The sequence below is a fragment of the Gopherus evgoodei genome, chromosome 12, assembly GCF_007399415.2.
Source record: "Gopherus evgoodei ecotype Sinaloan lineage chromosome 12, rGopEvg1_v1.p, whole genome shotgun sequence".
NCBI classification, from domain to species: domain Eukaryota; kingdom Metazoa; phylum Chordata; order Testudines; family Testudinidae; genus Gopherus; species Gopherus evgoodei.
In genome coordinates, this window is record NC_044333.1 from 31,211,530 (window position 1) to 31,235,767 (window position 24,238).

At 39.4% G+C, this 24,238-nt stretch overlaps 1 protein-coding gene across 8 annotated transcripts in view; it reads left to right on the forward strand.

Annotated features, from left to right (window-relative positions):
• Positions 1 to 24,238, forward strand: part of WWOX (WW domain containing oxidoreductase) — a 672,980-nt gene that overhangs the window by 20,787 nt on the left and 627,955 nt on the right. For all 8 annotated transcript variants that reach the window (XR_004002846.1, XM_030582110.1, XM_030582114.1 and 5 more), the window contains exon 5: positions 23,596 to 23,702. Coding sequence is in view for 7 of the 8 variants with exons in the window: in XM_030582110.1 (XP_030437970.1) it covers positions 23,596 to 23,702 (107 nt within the window). In the remaining variant the exon portion in view is untranslated. The remainder of the gene's footprint in view (positions 1 to 23,595; positions 23,703 to 24,238) is intronic.

The following is a 24,238-nucleotide window of genomic DNA, read 5'->3' on the forward strand; positions in this document are numbered from 1 at the left end:
CTGAGAGCCTGCCACTGTGAAGGAAGATTAAGACAGATGAAGAGCCTGGGTTCACAGAAGGCAGCAGAGCCAGAATCTTTTGAGTTACAGTCTTGATCTTAATTGTTCGATTTGACGTGGTGTTAGTCCAACAGTGTTGGAAAAGAACAGTATTCTTCAGGAGTCCTGAAAAGGGAATGCCTGCAATGCTATCACGAGCCATGGGGGTGGGGGAGGGGGAACACTCTGAGATGACAACCCTCGAAAGACGGACAAAGACACACACAATGCTTACATTTAGTTCTAGGAGCGCCCAAAGTTTACCATCAAAGCATAATTTTAGATACGGTCATTGTAAGTAACAGTGTCTATTCTCTCTCTGTATCTAAAGCTTGTACAGTTAGACAAAAGCTAACTAAGGGCCCTGCTTTAGTGATATGATGCTTGTGTGCTGGTCCATCTAGTCATATCACATTGCAGAATTGAGGCCAATGGCAGCTTCTTTTACAGGCGGAATGATGCGTCTCATAATCCCAGTAAAAGTTCTAAATTCAAGAATCTTATGTTTTCTCACTAGGGTTTGAGAACTTACCATCATCATATGTATCAGAATGACTTTAAAGTACCTGTGTTTGTGACAGGCTCAACAACTTGAAAAAAATGGTTCAGAATCTGCCTTCAAGAAGCTTCATGTAAGGGCAGATATGTAGCATTCATCCTCTTTGCAAGTCTCAAAACACTTGGATAATAGAATAGTTTTGACCACTGTCTTCAACAACTTTCTAAACTGCTTATGGAGAGGTTTTCAGGTCTCCGGTACTTGCCAGCTAGCTCCTTCACCAAAAAGCTTTCCAGTATAGGTAGAAAATGACAAACTCTCCTATATGAAACATATACACTTTTTGTTTGGGGTATGCGCTGATGCTCTTGAATATCACAAGGTGCTTGATCCTTCTTGGATCTATGAGCAGAAAGCAAATATAAATTAAAATAACCACTGAGATGTCCCTTTTGATTACTTCTTTTTTTCATAAATCAGAGGTTGAATAATGTGTTCTGAACCTCCCAAAAAGATCACTTAGTGCATATAGGGAAACATGCCACACATGAGAGTCTGCTCAGTCATTTGGCAGAGGGCACAATACTCTTTATTATGAAGAGATGGTGGGGGGTGTGTGTGTGTGTGTGTGTGTGTGCGCGCTCATGAACGATGTAGTAGTTGCCCCTAACTAGACAGTACATAGAACAGTATCTTTAGTCAAATCCAGATCATATGAGAGGAATAAAACAGACCCAATAAATATCAATGGGGACTATCATGTTAATGATAGTAGTCTGATTCTTTAAGTTTGTTCACTGTCTCACTATATTACATAGCTCTTGGTGGTCTCGGCCCACACAGACCCTTGTCTGAGTTTGTTAGTAAGGAATTGTTCACCTCTGCTTTGGAGCTAGAGGACACATTTTTCTTCCCCTCTAGAAGCATGCATACATTTGTCTGAACAGACATTGGTTTATTTTCTAATTTATGTCTTTATCGTCTTTCTGTTTGTCTCCAGATTAAATAATAGTTAAAATGATTATATGAACTGACATACAACTTTTTCTATAAATGATTCACTAGACATGCTGTCCTGTCCTAGACTCATTTTCTGATTTGTTGCAAGTCTTCTGAGTCGATTTCACAGTTTAGTGTCTGATTTTTACCAATCTTTCTTTCCAGCAGATAGTACTTTAAGTGTGTGTGCGGGGGGGGGGGGGTAAGGAATAAGATTTTGAAACCAATGTGAAGCACTCAGTCTTGGTTGTTCAGTTGTACTGAAAAATAAGAACATTTTATTTAAGAAGGATCTTTTTATATGGAACTTTTCTTTTTGTTTTTGGTTTGTACTGTAGCTATTGTCAAATGCACAGCAGTAGTACTAATGCAACCTTTCATGCAGCAGAGCGCTTTAAATGCAGATTAGCTGTTTAAATGCTTTTTTTTAAACTCGCTGTAATGAAATGCAAACATCAAGAAAACTTGCTTGTATATTGCTTCCACTACTTGCAGTGCCTCTTGTGGTATGTCCTCACTGCATAGTTAACCTGGGCTTCTTACCTGTGTTTTAGCCCCCTACCATCCTCGCAGAAAACCCTCTAATCTGGATTAGGGTCTGAAGACTGGGCTAATTTACCCATCTGGGGTATAGTTTAGAACCCAGACTCTAGTTTAACTCTGGATGGAATCCTCCCACTTTGCAGTGAGCATGCAGACAAAGTTACTTGAATGCTGATTATCCTCCAGTGCCCTTCCCACAATTCCCCTAAAGGATGGACAGGGTCTCCCACAATTGACTGGGAAAGAATTTGAGTATCTCAGCACAAAGAACCATGGGATATGCCCTCAGGGAGACGTGGGTGAGTCTAGAAACTAGGAGGACATGGTAACCCAGATAGGGCTTTGGTGTGAGGATGCTCGCATCCAGTGTAGGCCAATCCAGGTGTTTAGGCCTGGGTGTCGATCACCCAGAATAACTGGGTAGTGAAGATTTAGGGCTTGTCTACACCTGAAATGGTACAGCTGCTTCGCTGTAGTGCTTTGACACCATGTATGCTGACGGGAGCGTCCTTAGAGGTCGTAGCTGGGTTGACAGAAGAATTCTTCCATTGACCTACCGCTGTGTATGCTGGCTTAATTATGTTACTCAGTGGTGTAGATTTTCTTATACCCCTGAGCGACATAGCTGGGTTAACTTAACTTTTTAGTGCAGACCAGGCATAAGTCTTTCCCTCCTCAGAGGAGGAGGAAAAAGGAGATGGGGGAGTTAAGGCCTAATTCAGCACAGCCCTCGAGGAAGGCAGCACTTGCTTACTCCACAGGCCTTGTGGTAGAACTGCTGCTGCAGTAAAGGCCCTGTGGAATCCAGAGGAGGGAGTGTGGCTCTACACTGTTCCATCGGTTGAAAGATGCCTTGTTCCCTGGTTGCCAAGTCTTTCTCCCTCAGGGATCAGCTTAAGGTAAACCACATTTTGTAGCTTGGATCAAACAATTGGGGAATGTCCAGGCCTTTACAAATGTGATGAACTACATTGCCAATTAACTCAATCTGTTCAGTGGAGTTTTTACCACCTTAAATTAATTTTATTGTATTGGGGTGAAGGAAGGCTGGAGACTTTGAGCAGTAGTTGGATCTTGTGCCCTCATCTGGAATTGCTTACTGGATATCTTGTTGTGGTGGCTAACTCTCATAGCTTTTTTGATTGGCTTTGTGGGTTGATCAGTGCTGCTACTAGGAATTGGGGATAGAGAGGATAATAGCAGGTATATTTGTTTCTGCAGGTTTGGGCTTTTAGTCCTTTTGTGATAAGTAGCCTTTCAGATGTAGGCCTGCAGCTAGTGGCTTTATCCACACTGGACTTTTGTTAGTAAAGCTTTTGTCGTTCAGAGGTGTGAAAAAGCCACCTCCCTGAACCACAGATGTTTTGCCGCCAAAAAGCACCAGTGTGAACAGTGCTTTGTCGGCAGGACAGTGTCTGCCATCCGTGATGAGATCATTTTCTAATCAAGACGTGGCTATTTTGGAGATGACTGCAGGAGTGTGCATACAAAATCTGAGACATGTGCATACACAAAAGTCGGGAAGTCTGGGTCTGCATTCTGGTAAGCATATACCAGTCTTTATTTTTCATGTAATTACTCCATTTCTCAAACTCTGTGTGTCTACTAGATAATGCTTCATTGCTATGGAAGCAGAGATGTAAGCAGTGAGAAAGACCTAATATGTCATCAAATTAATTTCTCTAATAATGCAACCGAGCTTGCCACTTTGTCTCCTAGTGTTCTGAGAATTCTAGTTTTAAATATCCTAAAAAATGGGAGTTTCTTCCATTTCTGTGGAAAGAGACTGTCCTACAGCTTCATACATTTCACTTTTGGGGATGCAGCCTGAAGGAGTCCTTTCTTAGGGTATGGCTACATTTGGAATTTCAAAGCGCTGCCCCGGCAGCGCTGCGGGAGCGCTGTCACGGCAGCGCTTTGAAGTGTGAATGTAGTCAGAGCGGCAGCGCTGGGAGAGAGCTCTCCCAGCGCTGCATGTAAACCACATCCCTTACGGGTGTAGCGTGCAGCGCTGGGAGCCGCGCTCCCAGCGCTGCTGCCCTGATTACACTGACGCTTTACAGCGCTGTATCTTGCAGCGCTCGGGGGGGTGTTTTTTCACACCGCAGTTGCAGCGCTGTAAAGTGAGAGTGTAGCCAAGGCCTTAGTTTCATAGTGTTACTTTGGCTCCAACAGAATTTATTTATTCTATAGGGCAGGGACTGACTCCAACACTGCAGCTCTTAAGCTTCATACCAGTTGAGGATGTGTCCTGCATGTCTTTTAAGATGCATAATAGTAGAGTGCTTGAGAGGCCCACAGTGTTGGGGTACGTGGTTGTTCAGGGCGCTTTGGGGCAGTGGCCAGGAAGAAGGGTAAATTGTGTGGGTAAGAGCTTCAAGACAGGCTTGTGGAGTTCTAAGTTCCACAGATCTGAGGTCCCTGTTCTGATGACTCTTACGAAGTTAGAAATTACCATTCATAGGTCAAAGTGTATTTTGAATGACTGAAAATAGTGAAAAGCAAACTGGCTTTTTAAAACTGATTTAATCACATAAAGTGTTAATTACAAAGGTAAGGACCCTTTTTTATTTTAAAATGTAATTAAACTGCTATCATCCTTTTAAATTTTTTGTTGCCTAAGATTTAGCTTACATTCCAAAAATCCTTTAATGTATCTTTTTTTTTTTCCTTTGTGGCTTAATTTATTTGAATACTAGGTATTGCGTTATTTAACACATGGTTCTTATGTTGTCATTGTTATAGTCCATAACAGTTAATGAGTACATTGCATTAATCAGGAAAGTTCTTTTGAGGTAGACTAGAAATGGTATCCGATTTTCATATTGCTTTTTTCATGTCCGTTTTGATGAATCTATTTATTACTTCTGTAATGAGTAGTACACATGGTTGGTTAGCCAAGTTATTGAACTTTATCAACCTTGGCTGAAATTCACAATGCATGCCAAAGTTCTTGTAACATGTAAGAAATTACATCTTGGCTAAAAGGTTCAATAATGATTACTCTTGTAATGGAATCTGTTCACAAAGAATGAGATTTAACTGTGTGCCTATGCTTTTCAAAATTCATTCTGACACTGAAATAACATGCCTATAGATCAAATTAATTCACTTATGATACACAATCACATTTAAGAACATGTTCAATTATCTGTTATGAAAGGGTTAAAAAAAACTTGTGCCTTGGGAGGAACTGGATCTTTCTTGTCAAATGTCTTTTAAAATATTTTACTTGGAAAGGTTTTTCTGCTTATAAATGTTAATATAATAATACTTTTCATGGGATGTGGAGATGGAAAAGATCTTTTTGATGAATCAATCCATCTCTCTACCAGAGCAGGATTTATTTCATATTCTGAAAGTCAATAGCACTAGAGCATCATGGTTGTCTGAGTGACCTTAGCTGTGCATTTTAGAGTTGGTTAGGAATTTTCCATCAGAATGATTTTTCCAACAAAAAAATTGACATTTTCCATGGAAAAATTCCTGTTTTGCTTAGTACATCTCTACCCCGATATAACACAACCAGATGTAACACAAATTCAGATATAAAGCGGGGAGCTGCGCACTCCGGTGGATTAAGGCAAGTTTGATATAACGTGGTTTTACCTATAATGTAGTAAGACTTTTTGGCTCCTGAGGACTGCGTTATAGGGGTAGAGGTATAATTTTAATTTTTTACTGGGCAAATGGAAATTTTGTGACTTCCTGGCTGCTTGCCTAAAAGATTCTTGTCACTTTTTTTCTTTCTGCCTGCAGGAAGAAAGTGGAATTGAGAATGGCCTTCAGGCAGGCAGCAAAAAAAATCCATTTTTGGTTCTCCTAGGACAGGATCTTTCTGGAAAGCCCTTCCCTAGAAAATATTTCATGTTTTTGTATTTTCATCTCATTCAGGGCAAAATTTGTTTTACAAAAACACACAATTTTTCTTGGGAAGGGATTTTCATTTTCTGGCCAACTGGAGGGCATTTGGATTCTCTACAATGCTTGTGATTTCTTAAGTAAAACAGTAACTATTGATTTACAAGCTTCTTAATATTTGTTTTCTAAGAACATAAGAACAACCGTACCGGGCCAAGCCAATGGTCCATGTAGCCCAGTATCCTGTTTTCGAACAGTGGCCAGTACCAGGTGCTTCAAAGAGAACGAACAAAACAGGCAATCATCAAGTGGTCCATCCCCTGTCGCCCATTCCCAGCTTCTGGGAAACAGAGGCTAGGGACTCTTCAAAGCATGGTTTTGCATCCCCGCTAATAGCCAGTGATGGACCTATCCTCCATGAATTCATCTAGTTCTTTGCTATACGTTAATACTCTTCTTATTCTTCATCTTTTGTTTCAGAACAACTCCATCTCCTGCCTTACTTTGTATGTTGGAACCACATGATGGAGCATTTGAGTTACATAACACCTCCCCTTCTCTCTCTTTCCTATGTAATTAAAAGCATTTCTAAAAGGTCTTCCAGTTTTGAACCCGGGAGGCCGATACCCATTCTGTTTTAAATGGAGCCCATCTAATCCAAAGACGCTCTGGTTGTAAAAGGTGTTCCAATGCTGTGTAAATCCCCAAACCTCCACACTCCAGCCTCTTCCATTAGTTGTTCTTCAGTGTCAATCTTTGTTTGTTTGAACCTGAAGAATCTTTGAAAAGATGAACTGCAACATGCCAGTATTAAATTCTCTTCAGTCATGAATCACTTCAGGATCCTGTGAAGGCCAAATGTTGACGTGTCATCTTAACTATTTCATATTTGGTTGAAGCATGCAATTAAGGAGCGATGAGCATGCACACAATCTACTGTGTATGACAGCTCATTTTGGATTCTAGAGGGATGGACTAGAATTACAGGCTGAGTTTGGGAAAAGATCACCATTTCCCCTTTCTGAGATTTAACCAGAAAAAAAAAAAAACCAACCAAAAAGGAATTCCCATGGGGGGAAAAAAAGTTAAATCTGAAAGTTACACTTAAAAGGACCAATCATTTACTTCAGTCAAAAATCCCTCAAAGAGACTATCATTTTCCTTAGAAAAGATAAATGCAAAGTAATGCACTTTGGAAAACGTCATCCCAACTATACATATAAAATGATGGGGTCTAAATTAGCTGTTGGCAGTCAAGAAAGATCTTGGAGTCATTGTCGATAGTTCTCTGAAAATATCCACACAATGAGCAGTGGCAGTCAAGTTAACAGAATGTTGGGCATCATTAAGAAAGGGATAGACAATAAGACATAGAATATCATATTGTCTATATATATATGTCCATGTTATAGCAACATTTTGAATACTGCATGTGGTCGCCCCATCTCAAAAAAGATATATTGGAATTGGAAAAGGTTCAGAAAAGGGCAACTGCAAAAATGATTAGGGATGTGGCATAGCTTCAACATGCAGAGAGATTAATAAGACTGGGACTTTTTAGCTTGGAAAAGAGACGACTAAGGGGGGATACAATAGAGGTCTATAAAATCATGACTGGTGTGGCAAAAGTAAATAAGGAAGTTGGGGCATGGAGAAGACTGGCAAAAACTGAACAAATTTGTGTTTCATCCTTTTGTCACTCTTGTTTCTGTAATATGGATTGTAAGCTCTTCAGGGCAGGACCCTGTCATATATAAAATACCTGTAAAATACCTTGCACAGTTTTTAGACCACTACAGTGTTTATGTAAATAAATAATAAATATTAAGTTTAAGAAAATGGGTTTGGTCAAATTTTATGCAAGTAGAGCTCACAAGTTTTATAGAAAATTTGGAATATCATGAAAAAAACTTGCAGGATAGTGCTTGCAGTATCTAGCTCTCTTTAGCCGGCAGCACAGTATGTCTTTTAATTATTCTGTCTTAGATAAAATATTCCTTTTTAATTTTATTAAATTTACTTCGCATATTAACCTTGTGTGAATGTACTTGCCAAAAGGAGATTTAAAACGTGCAGCTAATTTTTTTTTAAAGAATGCTTAATTAGGACTCAGCTCAGCAGTGGAGAAGCCTCTGATGCTTTTGGCTCACAGGAGGTCTATGCAAAAATGTTTGCGCCCAAAAAAGAAACTGGAGACATTTTGGCTGCCTTCTCTGTTTTGCTTTAGAGTGAAAACTCTGGTGTATGATTTGAAATTATGACTGAGAGGAAAAGCCATTCTAGGTGTGCCAAACTGCCCTTTCTCCTGTCTGATCCCCCTTTCTCCCCCTCCCCCCACACATGCACACTTAGGAAAACTATGCAAGGTCCAATCAAGAGCAACTTTATAAACCAAACCAGTTTCTGGGTCCTACTGAGAGCACCTCAGGAAGCTGAGTGGACTTTCAAAACAGGTAAGACCGACCTATTAGTTGGGAGGGGAAAGGGATCCCGCTCACCCTGAACAACCAGTGTTCTTCATGTCTGTCTCTTGTACAGTTTTTTTGGTGTGAGTGGGTGGGAGGAATAGAAGGGGGGGGGAACAGAAATAAATCATTTAATGCACAGGATGGCTAACAATCCCCCAACACCAATATTTCACAAAATGAAAAACTTTGAACAGCTGTTGCTAATGGCAGTTCTGAGTGGTTATGACAGGTCTGAAGCAGAGTTTCTTGCTACTAATGTCAGGTGAATTCTTTATGTGTATTTTTCACTATTACTGTGAGTTTTCCTGGCATATTTTTTACAATTATTTGGAGTAAAAGATACTGAAGCATTACAGATACTTTAAGTAACACACTAAGACATTTATTCTCCCCTCCTGATTTTGTGTCCTTGGAAGGTGTGAAAGTAACAGCACTCGTAAGCAAGCTAGGTTTATTAACAGTTCTGATCAGTTGTCCATGAGCAGTTAAGTCTTCAAAGGCTGTCTGACAAAGAAAACATTCACCATTGTAGAGTCATCTTTGTCAAGTTTGACTGCCATCATGAGTCTGATCTTCCTGTTACTGAAGTCATTGTGAACAGGGTTATCCTCTTCTTTTGAATATAGATTTTTGTTATGGTCAAGAATTCTTTTCTTTACCATATAAAGATTGGGTTTACAACCTATTTGTGGCATAGCAACATATTTCCACTGCCTATTATAGGTGTAAGTATATGAATTTCAGAATAAACAGGCATATGCTAATTTCAACCAATATATTTTTCTAAGAAAATCAATCCAAATAACATTGGGCAATATGGGTAACACTATTTTTAAAAAAATAAGTAATTTTTTATTTTAACGTTACAGGCTCAGATTTTTAAAATTGCACATATGCGTGCAGTTTTATGATCATGCCATCATGATAACTATGTGTAGATGTCTCTTTCTGATGTGTATTTTTTCATTTATGTCTAGCTACCTTGAAGTTGTATGCTCAATTCTTACGTTCAGAGGCGCACAGGAGAAAACCTGGCTACAGTGTTTAAAAGAACGAAATACTACAAAGACAAAAGAAATAAAACACAGTGCAAATGAAGTATTACTACACGTTTTTGAAAATTTATTAACCAAATAGAAAATGGAGTGCCAAATTCAGATATTTTTCTTTTAAATGTAAAGAATGATTTGTGTCTATAGATGACTGGCTTTCTTGCTGAAAGCCAAGCTGACACATGTAAAGACAACCAAAAGAAAGCATGAACTTAGCCCATGCTTAATAAAACACTGAGGAGATTATAAAGTTCAGATAGATCATGACTTGGTTGCAAATATGAAATTGTTCAAAGGTAGTGAAAATTTGTGTAAATGTCTACAAGGGATTGTAATGGTAGTAACATGACACTACAAGTGGTAGCTAGCGTGGCCATGGTGCCACGTGCTGCAGTCAATTGGAATATTTAAGCACAATTTATCCTTTCAGAAGCATGCCCTACCACTGGACAGAATAAGGGAGTAAAAAGTTCAACAAAGAAACCAAGGCTGAGATTTTTGAAAGCCGTTTATCCTATTTAGATGCATCTCTCTTTTAATAGAAGAAGTGTGTCTAAATCCCTTAGACTACTTAGGAAAGTATCTATTATAAGCCAAAGAGTAGGTTTCAAGGATCAAACTGGAACTGCGTTGAATAGAGTTATATACTCCAAGCTAGTCTCCCACTGCACCCCACAGTCTACTGGTCACATAAACAAATGTCTAATGGGCCCATCCTCTATAACTTGAAAAAGTACTGCTCAAAAGGTCATCCACAAGTCTGTATTTTGATTCAGTAACTAATACTTGGTTATAATCTGATTTATATTTTAAGTAATTTATATATCAAGATTTTTCTTTAGATTATAAGACTTTTTTTGCCCCCCTGCCCCGGGGCGTGTGCCAAGCCTTTGTGTTTTGAGGCAGACACTCAACATGAAAAACTTAAGCCTGACTGGTTAGTTTTGGAACACTATAAGCAAGCAGAAAACAGGGTCTTATAATGGGAAGTGTCTGGTAACCCTAACTATAGGTGGCACTTCAAGATTTTCCTGTAATGGAGTGCCTGTCACAATGGGGCTCATTCTGATGGGAACATCTGGCTGTTACTGCAAGTTATTTATATTGAATAATAGCAATTTACAATATAAAGCTAGGAAATGCAAGTTCACGTATGTTAATAAGCAATAGTTTTTAATAGTCATTGACCAAAGATTTATAACATTTTGAAAGGGTAAATCTGATCAGCTATTGGAGATCTAGCTGAGTATGTGTGTGTCATAACTGCATAGATTTCTTCATGTAAAACAACTGTTTTGTTGTCTCATAAGATGGTAGGACTTTTCAGAAAGTGTAATTACACCAAATATTAATTTTTGGCTTGCTGAAGGCATTTGGCTCTAATCTTGAAGTGCATCTGCTGGATAGCTCTGATGTAATTGTAATATTTTGTGTTTACAGTAAATTATTAAACTTTCTTTGGTTCATTTGGTGCATTTGCTAGTTTTCCACTGGAAAAACAAATGAATGTTAGATACTTAAGTTTTCTATTTTTATAGTTTACAATATATTTGATCTAAGAAAATGCTTTTGTATTTTTTTGTTGAAAGAAGATGGTCTTCCTTTCACATTAAATACATATTTGTAATTTTGTCATCTCAAATAATTGTATATATGTAAAGTAATTACTTTGTTTTGTTTAGAACACGATGTTAAACTGAACAAAAAAGTGTAATAACGTGAAACTGTTTTTTATTTTAACATTGGTTGAATGGAAAACAGAACCAATACATTAGTCATCCTAATTCATTTTGGTTGGCTTTCTCCATAACTCTTGAATCCAAGAACAACAAAACTGTCCATTTTTCACTCTCTCAGAGAGGCAGGATATATCTTAAATTTAACATCAAACTTTGCAATGAAAATCAGTGTCTAAAGTTAGTGTTAGCAAAATGAGCAAATAATATCAAAATACTTGATTCGGCTTGCTCTTTCTAAAGTCTTGAAAAAGTTTTTAAAAAGCATGGCATTCAGATAGCTTGATTTACGTTTAGGTGACTCAATCAAACTTCTGGAGCTGAATTACCTTTCTTCAATATTGATATTCAAAAGGAACAACAGTTTGTTCCCAAACATTGCGTTCTATGTGTATGAAATTGTTTATCGGTTATTTTTGGACTCTGAAAAGTCAGGAGAAGTGCATATAACTTCGTGACATATTTTATAGTGGTTTGGAAATTGTTACATGGAGAATACTGTCTGGATTTATCAAGATCTCCAAGAAGAAACTGCAGGTATTTCAAGCCACCTCCAAGAAGCAGAAATCTGTTGTCATGGCACAAGAGACTTTGTTTTTCTTTGTTTCAAGAAACTTGAGTGTTAATTTCAACTGTCAATGACTCCTTGTAGTCTCTGCTAATGGTATAGGATTTAAAAAACTCATGTTTCTAGCATTATGATGTGCATTATAAAATGGAGTAAAGAAGTTTCGCAGCCTTAAAAATACTTGTAAGATGTTGCTCTTGTGGCATGGGACAGGCTGAGTTTATTCAAAATGAAAGATCTGGTTTATTGTGTAACACCAACTTACCATCGCTAGCAAGGAAAACCTTAGCTGAAATATTTGCCTGCTCCTAAATAAAATGATCAAGTTGCGAGGATTTGTGATTTCATCGCAAAACACCACTTTAAAGGGAGCACAGTGTACATGAGTCCTGCACAAGAACTTCATGCGTTTGGAATGCTTGGATTTGCCTTATTTATTCTAGTGTTTACAAGGGCAGCTTGATTATTCAGTGCTCACCTTTGTTGGTGCTTAGTTATTTCTTTGTGTTAAAATTATCCCAGTGATGCATCTAGACAAGAACCAAGTCATTTTACCTTTGCTGCATGTAGTGAAGTTGACAAGGGTCTAGAAATTATTATTGTGTATCAGGCAGTCTGGACCCTTGGGTATAGAACATGGGACTGGAAATCAGGAGACTGGGGTCTATTTCTACTTGTAATGATGACTTGTAAAATGATCTTGAGCAGGTGCTTAATCTTTGTGTGCCTCGCTGTCTCCCTTGCAGAAATGGGGTTATACCACCTTTGTAAACATCTGTGAATGAAAGGTACAGAATAAATGCAAAGTGTTATTTAAAGGGGTGTATGTAATGCCTATAGTAAAGGTTGCATTAGTTTTATTTTTAAGGTGTCATTTTGATCTGATCTTTTCAGCCCAAAAGATAAATGTGGCAGGTTTGTTCATGGCCCAACAACCCCCCTCTCCCTTTAAGTTGTAACAGTAGTAACAAAGGTTGGGTGTCTGAGTCTTTTTCTCTTTAAATAAGTTGAAAATATGCTTATCTTAATTAGCTCTAGTTCCTTAGTGGAACAGTAAGTTGAGTGTTTAAATTTGGCTGGGAGATGGAGGTTCTGTTGCAGACATACCTTGCGTGGTCTTGTAAAAATTGGCTATAGTCTATCAATATTTTTGAGGTTTTAAACGGTACTTTGTGGGTACACACTGGATTCTGTAAAGCGAAGTTATAGCTGACTGCCAGTGTTCTGTTGGTTCTGTGCTTGTGTGCCTAGCACAAGAAAATTCATAGGGAGTATTATTTTTATTTGTCTTGGAGCAGTGCCTCAGAGCCCCAGTAATGGACCAGGACCCCTTTATGCACTAGACATATAAACACAGAACAAAAAGGCTGTTTCTCCCTCAAAGCTTTTACAATCTAAGTAAAAAGCATAATAAATATCTTTATGCTGAATTAGAGGCAGGGTCAGAAAGGAGACCTATTTCTGATGAAAGTACCAACAGCATAGTGACAAAGAGCTGGGAAAAGGGGTCCTGTGCTACATTCCCCCTCTAAAGTGCCTCTTTGCTCAGAGGAAGGCCCTCTGGACTGACTTTGTGTGAATAATAGACATTACCAGAGTTGAAACTTGTATAGGGAGCCATATGGTCCTGAAGTTGCAGTTCAGATGGCCTGTATGGATGAGTAAGGAGTTGGAAAAGTTGCTATTTTCATAGCGTACACTTGTATCAGGAAAGTTTCTCTCTTCATGGCTGATGTTTTAGATTGCATTATAAGTAAAAGCTACTTATTTTTATTTTTATAGATTCATAGATTATAAAACCAGAAGGGACCATTTTGATCAACTAATCTGACCTCCTGCATATCACAGGCCATAGGACTTCCCTGAATTAACTCCTATTCTAACTAAGAGTATGTCTACACTACGGGATTATTCCAATTTTACATAAACCGGTTTTGTAAAACAGATTGTATAAAGTTGAGTGCACGCGGCCACACTAGGCACATTAATTCGGTGGTGTGCGTCCATGGTCTGAGGCTAGCATCAATTTCTGGAGCGTTGCACTGTGGGTAGCTATCCCGTAGCTATCCCATAGTTCCTGCAGTCTCCCCCGCCCATTGGAATTCTGGGTTGAGACCCCAATGCATGATGATGCAAAAACAGTGTTGCAGGTGATTCTGAATAAATGTCGTCAGTCATTCCTTCCTCCGTGAAAGCAACGGCAGACAATCATTTCGCGCCCTTTTTCCCTGGATTGCCCTGGCAGACGCCATAGTACGGCAACCATGGAGCCCTTTCAGCCTTTTTTTACTGTCACCGTATGTCTACTGGATGTTGCTAACAGACGCGGTACTGCAGCGCTACACAGCAGCATTCATTTGTCTTTGCAAGATAGAGACGGTTATCAGTTGTTCTGTACCATCTGCTGCTGTCATGGGTGCCCCTGGCTGAGGTCGGCCAGGGGTGCAAAGACAAAAATGGAAATGACTCCCCGAGTCAATCCCTCATTTATGGTATCTAAAAATAGAATCAGTCCTGCCTAGAATATGGTGCAAATGTACTAGAGAACCAGTGTACCAGAGAGCACAGCCACTCCGTGTCAGATCCCGCAGAAATGATGAACTACATGCCATTCTAGGGAATGCCCCTGCAACAACCCCACCCATTGCTTCCCTGCTCCCCCAACCCTCCTGGGCTACCGTTTGCATGTCCCCCCATTTGTGTGATGAAGTAATAAAGAATGCTGGAATAAGAAACACTGACTTGTTAGTGAGATAAAATGAGGGGGAGGCAGCCTCCAGCTGCTATGATAGTCCAGGCAGTACAGAATCTTTTTCTTTACACATGAAAGGGAGGGGGCTGATGGAGCTTAGCCCCTAGTTGCTATGATGAAGACGGTTACCAGCCATTCTGTACCATCTCCTGAGAATGACCGGGAATCATTCCTATTTTTACCCAGGCACTCCCGGCCGACCTCACCTGAGGCCAGCCAGGAGCACTCACGGGCTGATGATGACGACGGACAGCAGTCATATTGTACCGTCTGCCACCGGGGAGGGGAGGGGAGAGGATACTGCTGTTCACTGCCACAGCATCGTGTCTACCAGCAGCATGCAGTAGACATAGGGTGACATTGAAAAAAGTCAAATGATTTTTTTCCCTTTCACTGGGGGGGAGGAGAGTAAATTAATGAGCTATACCCTGAACCATGCTGGACAATGCTGGGAGCTCAGCCAAGAATGCAAATACTTTTCGGAGACTGCTGGGGACTGTGGGATAGCTGGAGTCCCCAGTCCCCTCTCCCTCCCTCCATGAGCATCCATTTGATTCTTTGGCTTTCCGTTACGCTTGTCACACAGCACTATGATACAGCATCCACAGCACAGCCTGGAGATTTTTTTTCAAATGCTTTGGCATTTCGTCTTCTGTAACAGAGCTCTGATAGAACAGATTTGTCTCCCCATACAGCAGTCAGATCCAGTATCTCTTGTATAGTCCATGTTGGAGCTCTTTTTGGATTTGGGACTGCATTGCCACCCGTGCAGATCAGAGCTTCATGCTGGGCAAACAGGAAATGAAATCCAAAAGTTCGCAGGGCTTTTCCTGTCTATCTGGCCACTGCATCCAAGTTCAGATTGCTGTCCAGAGCGGTCACAATGGTGCACTGTGGGATACCGCCCGGAGGCCAATACTGTTGATTTGCGGCCACACTAGCCCTAATCCGATATGGTAATACTGATTTCAGAGCTACTCCTCTCGTCGAGGAGGAGTACAGAAATCGGTTTAAAGAGCCCTTTATATCGATATAAAGGGCCTTGTGGTGTGGACGGGTGCAGGGTTAAATCGGTTTAACGCTGCTAAAATCGGTTTAAACGCGTAGTGTAGACCAGACCTAAGCCATGTCCTTTAGAATAACATTTCATCTTGATTTTAAAATGACCAGTGATCGAAAATCCACCGTGACCCTTGGTACTTTGTTGCAACCTTTATTTACCCTCATTTTAAAAAATGTGCATCTTTATTTCCAGTCTAAGTGCTTGTCTACATGGCAAGTTTACTGCACAGCAAGCCAGAAAGAAATTATACTTTTCAACTACCACTGCTGTTCTTTTGGAAATACTTAAATTATGTAAGAGTAGTATTGAAGAAGATTCTTCTTAACCTCCTTGTACTTAGAAGAAAAATATAATATTCTAGAAGATGGTCTGATTCATTCTGAAGATTAGGAGCCTATTGGGCTGTACAAATGGGGACCTTTGTGACAGATTGGTTTGCTTCAAGTTAGAAAGGAAACCTGAAAGTCTTAAGGAACAGAGAAATACAGACTATAGCAGTGAAAAGAGAACCAAGCACAGCTGTGAAAACAATATAAGTTTAGTAATATAATATACTCATGCTTACAAAGTCAGAGTTGGTTTCTGCTATTGTAGAGGCTATAAGTAATCCATCAGAGTGTAAAAAGGAAGAAACATGCATACCACACAGAAACAGGCCAACACTTTTCACTTCCAATCCTACAGACCACTTTAATTCACTTAGTCAAACTTGTTGCTTTTACTCTATTACAAGAGGAAAGCATCTCTCTTTTGCAGTTTCTATTAGTTTATTTTCACATTTAAACCACCTGTGACATAGGGCTCAATAAAACTCATGAAGGTTCTAAATCTAAAATAAACTACATTGCAAGGATTTATAATCTCAAGTCTTTGAGAGTACTATTACAGGGTGAGGGAGAGTCAAAAGATTTTTTTGGAGAACTTTCAAAAAGTTTTAGGCTTTTAGTCTGGGGAGATTGGAGAGGAAAGCTGGATATCTTCTTTGTGGATGTTTTGTAGTTGATGTCTGGGAAAGAGGTTTTCTGAATATGGGGAAGATCTCCAGACACCTGGTCCTAGGTATTCATAGGTGGTTGTGTGAGCATTCCGAAAAGTTGAATCAGAGTCACAGAATCCCAGAGCCCGGGCTCCCTGCCAAGGTTTGTTGTCTACACTGCCCTGTGAGCCTGAGTCAGCTGAGATGGACCAGTCACAGGTTTTTTATTGCAGTGTAGACGTACCCTGGGTGACACAAAAATAGTAAGTTCACCCAAGCTGCAGTGAAAACCTTTTTTAAATCAGTAAGAATAAGGCCATGTCCTGAATGCACTACTGGAATTGTCTTACCCAGACCATATTTTATAATATGAAGGACAATAAAATATTAAGGTTTAGATTAAAAAAGCCTTCTCATTTATAGGTGGAGTATTTTAAAGTTCTATAGCCAATCCGGAGCAGTTATGCCTTTGTTTGTTTGTTTGTTTGTTACCAACCCATTGGGTCAGCCTTTGACAAAGAGAACTGTGCCATAATGTTTGTCTTCATGTATTTCTCATTGTTATTCTTAAACAGGATTGTCACTTGAGGGTCAGGTTAGAGCTCATTCAGCCAGAGCAGTGGCAGCAGTAGTAGTCAGCCTCAGGTCAGTCTTGCCTCTTGAGATTTTCAGGGTAGTCACTTGGAATTTATTGTATAGTTTTACAAAATATTATTGCCTCAACATTGTACTGCATAGAGAATTTAAATGTAGTGTGGTTGTACCACAACGTGGATTCCTTTTGAGCGCACAATTCTCCTTGCCATATTTTGGGAAATATCTTTTTCTTATCTTTTTCTTATGTAGTAATCTTGTTTTGTAAGTAATTATATCCTTAATATGTGTATATATTATGGGGTGTGTGTGTGTGTGTGTGTGTCTGTCTGTCTGTCTGTGTATATATATATGTGTGTATATATATTTAAAATGTACCGCATATTTTTGCATGTGGTTTATTTCCTCTTGTAAAAAGAAAAGTCACTATTAACTTATGTTAATGCAGTATATTTTCATTATGTTAGGGGCATTCTCTTAGTTTTGTAACATCAGAGCAGGCTATTCTGTCATTTGCAGCCCAATGCAAATCAGAGGGTCAAAGGTGCTGCAAATATTGATGTACTGCATCTGTTTCACCCCAATTCTTCCTGCCAATACCCTCTTTTGCTTATTACACCAGTATTGGGAAGCACAGATGGCATAACATCTGTGCCACCAGTCGATTGCCATTTCACTAGGATTACCTGTTTTGCTGGTTAAACCATTTTTAAAGCTAGATGACACTGGTAGTGCTGTACAAAGTGGACTTACCTCTGTGGAGGGTATATCCCATTGTGTGTCTTGCAAAAAATTACCCTAGCAGGTTCAAACTTTTCAAAATAACCATTCACTTATAATTGATGCTAATGGTATTTGGAGTCCTGAGTTTGAAATTGAGTTTTAAAGAAACATCCCTTCCCAGAGTGTTGCTGCAGGGGCAGAGTTAAGGTGTTCAGGTCCCTTAGCTGTGCATTTCCATACTTTAAGGTGCTTTAGATTTCTTTTATATGTAAACTTACCTCTGAATTTCCTGGATTTGTGATGCTTGTTTTGGATATAATTGAAACATCCTTTAATAGTTTACCCTTAAGTTACTGATATGTAATCAACATTGTAATGCAATTTTTATATAATGGGCTAGGCGGAACTTTTTTTTTCTTTTATAGCTTTCAAGTCTTTTAGTTGTCAGCACCGCCATTACAATTACTGTTAAGAGTTTGTATTTACTCTAGGCTGAAAATTAACTTGTAACATTTGAGTCCAAAAGCAAATTTTGTTGCCAAACTCCAGTGGTTTTGCTGTTAATAAATTCAATATGGAATTCCCAGACTGGATTAGACCAAAATATTTCCAAAATAATAGAAATTGGTGTGATTATGTTGTGTTACTCTGACAAACAAAATATGCAGAATTTTAAAATATTGTGTGCAAAATTTCTATTTTTTGGCACAGAATTCCCGCAGGAGTACTAAATACATTTTGTTTGAAAAAGTTGTACCTTTTTACCAGGTTTGAATTTGCTACCTATTAATTTAATAGACTGTCCCCTTGTTCTTGTGTTACATGACAAGTAGAATGTAAGTTTCTATACCAGTCATTATTTTATATACTTTTATCGTGGCTGCTGATTCATCATCTTTCTAAGGTAAATAATCCCAAACTTTTCAAACACTCTTTATGTGAGAGTTTTTAACCAGGGCTGTGATCATTCTCAATCCCCTTTTCTGATCCCTTTTTAGTTCTGCAATATCCTTTTTGAGATGGGGAGACCTGTACAATGCACAGTATTTTAGCTAAGGCCACATTGTTGATTTGGAGAATTTTGTAATAGCTTCTATATAAATCTCTGGCTTTACCTGCGCATTGAGCAGAAGTCTTCATTGAGCTGTCTACAGTGACACCCAGATCCCTTTCTTGAGGTAATACAGCTAATTTAGAATGCTGTATGGTGTATCAGTAGGTTAGATTTCTCCATCCAATGTGTACTTTCCATTTATCAATAAATTTCATTTGCCAACTTCATTGCATTGCTAATTCACCTAGCTTGTTTTGATCTCCCTTAATTTCCTAGACTTGATTCAGATTTGTGTACCCTACATGTGAGAGTTGCGTTCACAGCTGGTCCCTCCCCCAAAAGGATTCTGAGGAAATGGCTAGAGGGTACTGTTTCCTCATTGAAGAAGACAGATGGTTACTGAAATATTGCCTCTTTGTCTTCCTGATGGCCACATGCGTTTATTGTATTAACACACCTGCTTGTTCCCACCACTCCCCAAGCTCTTCCAGCCCCCAGACAAACGCCATAGTCTGCCACCTTTGCAACACACATCTGGTATATCCCTAGGATTAGTGCTGAAGCCCCATCCACGCACATAGCCCTCTCTTTCCCACCCCCATGCTGCTTCAGTTCTTCTGCACATCTTGCTACTGCTCCCTTGCTTTCACCACACTTGGGTCCTGCTTTTTCCAGTACTTCCTCCACCCCCAGCTCTTGCTCTCCTGCATCTGTCATTTTCTTCCCACCCTTAGTTCTTCTCCTTACCCTATCCCTAGGCCAGCCTTCTGGATTCTGCATCTTGTCCCTTGCTGTTTCTGAGGGTGCGGTGCTGGTGTGGTAGCACAGGATGGGCTCTGGTGGTTCAATGACTAGATTGCAGAGATGGTCCTTGATTATCAAAACAAGCTGTCTTCACGGTTCATATTTATTCTATAAACACTGGGTAAAATCCTGGTCCCATTAAAGTCAATGGCAAAATGCCCATAGATGTCAGTGGAGTCAGGATTTCACCTATTCCCTGAGCTGAAATCTGGCATGTACATAAATGGCTGGAAGTCAGTACCAGGGGAGCCACAATTGTTCTGTCCTCTCTTCCTCTCCCTACTTCTGTTGGCACCATTGTTACATGCTAGTGATTATGGAGGTAGCACCTGGCCACCACCACCTCCTTCCTCTCCTCTCCTTTCTTTCTGCTGCTCTAGGCTTTCAAGTCACACATTGTTGGATAGTCGGATTATGACTTCAGAGGTATGCTTGCTAACCATCCTTTTCTCCATCTATCTTACTTAAGTGACCCCCATTATCATAGTATCTGCATGCTTCACAATCTTTAATATGTACTTATCCTCAACACCCATGTGGGATAGAGAAGTGCACTTATCTCCATTTTACAGATGAGGAACTGAGCCTCAGAGAGACGAAGTGATTTGGCCAAGATCATACAAAAAATCTGTGGCAGAGCAAGGAATCAAATCCAGGTCTCCAGAGTCCCAGGCTTGGCCCCTAAACATTATCCTTCTTTTCTACCTCTGTACACTCTCGAGTGTTCACCCTGAAAAACTTCTCAGTTACTAAGAATCAAGATTGCTTCCTTGTATTGTGATTTTTTAAAAGTAGATTTTTTTTTTATGGGTGATCTAAAGGTGCAATGTTTCTCCACTTTTGCCTAAATCCTGAATTTTTTGGTTGGTTTAAGATTGTTTGTGTGTGCAGGGTAAAATTAGCTAAATTGTAACATGTAACTTTATTATTTCAATTTTAAACTTTGTCAGACAGTTCATATTTTTTATAATAAAACAAGTTATTAACTGAAAATGAGGTGTAGAGTTAATTATTTTGCACAAAATATGGCACAGGGTAGACTTGGCTAAGCGCAGCTACATTTAACTAATTAAACTGGTCATCAGCTCCACATTGCTAGTATTACAATACAAAAGAACATGATTCTCAAGGGTTCAAACCAGATTTTAGCAATATGTAGAGCTATTAAAATTAGTACTTTTTTGTAAAACAACTAACATATGGCTAGCTAACAATGTTCCAATACAACATGTGCCACGTTTGTTGCATTTTAAAATTACCCTGCTGTATGTGCTCAAAATGGAATTAGGAACAGGGGAAATATCCTCTGCATGTACTGAAGGTACATTCGTGCACATACAATGAATTTCCCAGGTAATTAAAGTTGCTTAGTACAATGAATGGTTTGAAAAGAGATGCAGGAAAATTGCTTGGGCTTAAATACTGTAAGTATGTAATTGCAGAGAATGGTATACATTTTTTCTGGTGTGTGTTGTTTCTATAATCTGTTATACCCTATGTTGTAATTGAATTTCTTTTTGCCCCAGGGCATTTTTGGGAGTGAGGCAGCATAATTTAATACGTTTTCCCTGGTAAACAACTTTTTAAAAGGAAAACATGAATATGCTTTAAGCTACATCAAGCTGGAACAAATATCCTCCCCTTCTCTGTGACTTTCTAATATGTTCATATTCAAATTATTGGGCATTATGATTTGATTCTTCATGTTCTAGTTTTGAGCTTTTCTAATTGGAACTCATTAAGTGCTGTTATGGTGAGTTGCCGCTTTCAGTTAGATGGAAATTTCTCTCTCATTGTTACAGTGCTCCATAGCAATAGAACACCCAGTGATAATGCTGAATGCTCCACAAACACAAAGCAACTTGCCCCAGGTGGAACCCTAGTTATTGACCCAACCCTGTGCATTGTAAATCAGGCACTCTGCACTTGCAAGGGCAGGTTCTCAGATGGTGTAAACTGGCATAGGCCCTGTCATAATATAATTCCCAATTCTGAACCTTAGCGTCCAAAATATGGGTACTAGCATGAATTCCCCTAAGCTTAATTACCAGCTTAGATCGTGTAGTGCTGCCACCAATCAGGACTTAGAGTAGAGTGCCTGATAAACTCTGGTCTCCCCCAAAACCTTCCCTGGGGACCCTAAGACCCAAATTCCTTGAGTTTCACAACAAAGGGGAATAAACCATTTCCTTCCCCTCTTTTCTTCCTCCCAGCTCCTTTCCGCCCTGGGTACACTAGGAGATCACCGTGATTCAAACTCCTTGAATCACCACACAGAGAGGAATACCTTTCCCCCTCCTCTCTTTCCCTTCTTCCCACCAATTCCCTGGTGTACACAGACTCAGTTCCTTTGAGCCTTAACTAGGAGAAAAAATCAGACAGGTCTTAAAGCAAAGCTTTTAATAAAAAGAAAGAAAAAAGGTGAAAGTTTATCTCTGCAATTTAGATGGTAAAAATTTACAGGGTCTGTCAGCTTATAGAAACTAGAAAGAAGCCCCCCCCACCCCCCAGCAAAATACAATTTAAAATACTTCCAGCAAACTACACATTTGAAAATAAAGGAAAATAAATAAAAAGACTATACCGCCTTTCTACCTTTATACTCACAAAATTGGAATAGAAGATTAGAGAGCCTGTAGGTATGAGTGGTCACTCTCAGAGCCCAGAGAGAACAAAGCAAAACCCAAAAAACACAAACAAAGGCTTCCCTCCATCGAGATTTGAAAGTATCTTGTCTCCTGATTGGTCCCCTGGTCAGGTGTTTGGTTCCCTGTTTAACCCTTTACAGGTAAAAGAGACATTAACCCTTAACTATCTGTTTATGACAGGCCCATTTCAGTTAACTGTAATAAGCCATGGCAATTAACAGCAGCTTGAGGCTATGTACCCCAGTGTCTCGATACAGGCCCTTAACAAATAAAAGGGGAGTGGGTGGGAGAGATCAGCAAGGGAAGCAGGTATCTTCCACTGGCTGGCATCTTTATTTCTCCACACTGTGTGCATTGGACGTCCAATCCTGCCATAAGTGGCCCTCATATCGGTCAATCACAGGCCAGCTCCAGGTGTGTTAAATCCATCCAAGCCTGTAGGCACACCTGGGCCCCTCTCCTCATGCCTTTCCATGCTGACTTGGCAAACATAGAAACATATGCTTCCATTCAAAGCTTGATGCAGCATTTTAAAGAAAAAACAAAACTCACCTCTTCTGTTAATTGTGGGTAGGAAAGAACTCCATAATTTCAGATGAGTTTATGATCTCAGTTTTGAAGAGAAAATCTGGTCTGAGTTATGATCACCGTTAGCACTTACATAGCACTACTGCAATTCTTCATGTATTGTGGGCTTTAAGGATGAAATCCTAGCTCCCCTGAAGTCAGTGGCAAAGCTCCTATTGAAATCAGTAGGGCCTAGATTTCACCCTAAGTGCTAAATCTTCATAACTCTGTAAAGTAAGAAGTGAGACTTCTAGGTACTATGGTAATACAAATAAATAATAGTAGTTATCCTCATTTTACAAATGAAGAAACTGAGGCAGAGGGGTTAAGGTGCTATACTTGTAAAAGCACATGTGGAGTTTTGCATGCACCTAAGTTTTGTGATCCTAAAGTCTTGCAGGCATTTGCCTGTATGCAGACTTGACTTGCACGTGCATGCTAGGCATTTGCTGGGCACAGCTCAAGTACATTCAAGTGTCCATCACCTTTTTCATGTGTGCCCTTACAAAGATAGGCTCAAGTAACTAGAACAGCGGAGATGCATATTAAAGAAATTCCTAAGTTCCTGTCTGCATCTCCCTTGAAACATAAGTTTATACCTCTTGCTAGACTCACCTTTCTCTGATTTGGAATTTTTTTTTTATCATAGGATTTGAAACTGCAAAATCTCTTGCACTCCATGGTGCCTATGTCATTCTTGCCTGCAGAAATATGTCAAGAGCCAATGAAGCTGTGCAACGCATCCTAGAGGAATGGGTAAGGGGAAATGCACATTTTTTCAACATTGAGCAAATTCTTCCATCTTCAAAACAATGTGCAATTATGAGGTTGTTTTGTGCAGTGTACGCCATTTAATAAATGTTGTTTGTCACTTATCAGAATTAAAGAAAACAGCTTTCTTTGTATTGCAATAATCACTTCAGTACTTAAATGTGTTTATAGACGGAACAAAGGAGCTGTGCCATTTTATAATGTGTATGTACAGTTAATTTTAAGCGTCATCATACTGTGCTTGGAAGGTTATTTTAATACTAAAAAATTCAAAAGGACTAATCAGGCGCATGCCATTGATGACAGAAAAAGAGAATTTTGTAAGCATCTAAATGTGTGCTTAATTGTTCCTGAAATTGTCAGTGTAATGCCCTTGCTACCCAAGTCACTATTACTTTGAGAGTTCCATAAAATTCTGCCTATAATGTGTTTCAAGGAAATCATTTTTGTCTCATAAATACTTATTCTTCTTTGAGTACTATTCCTGTGGGTGCTTCACTTCAGGTGTACGTGTTCCTCTT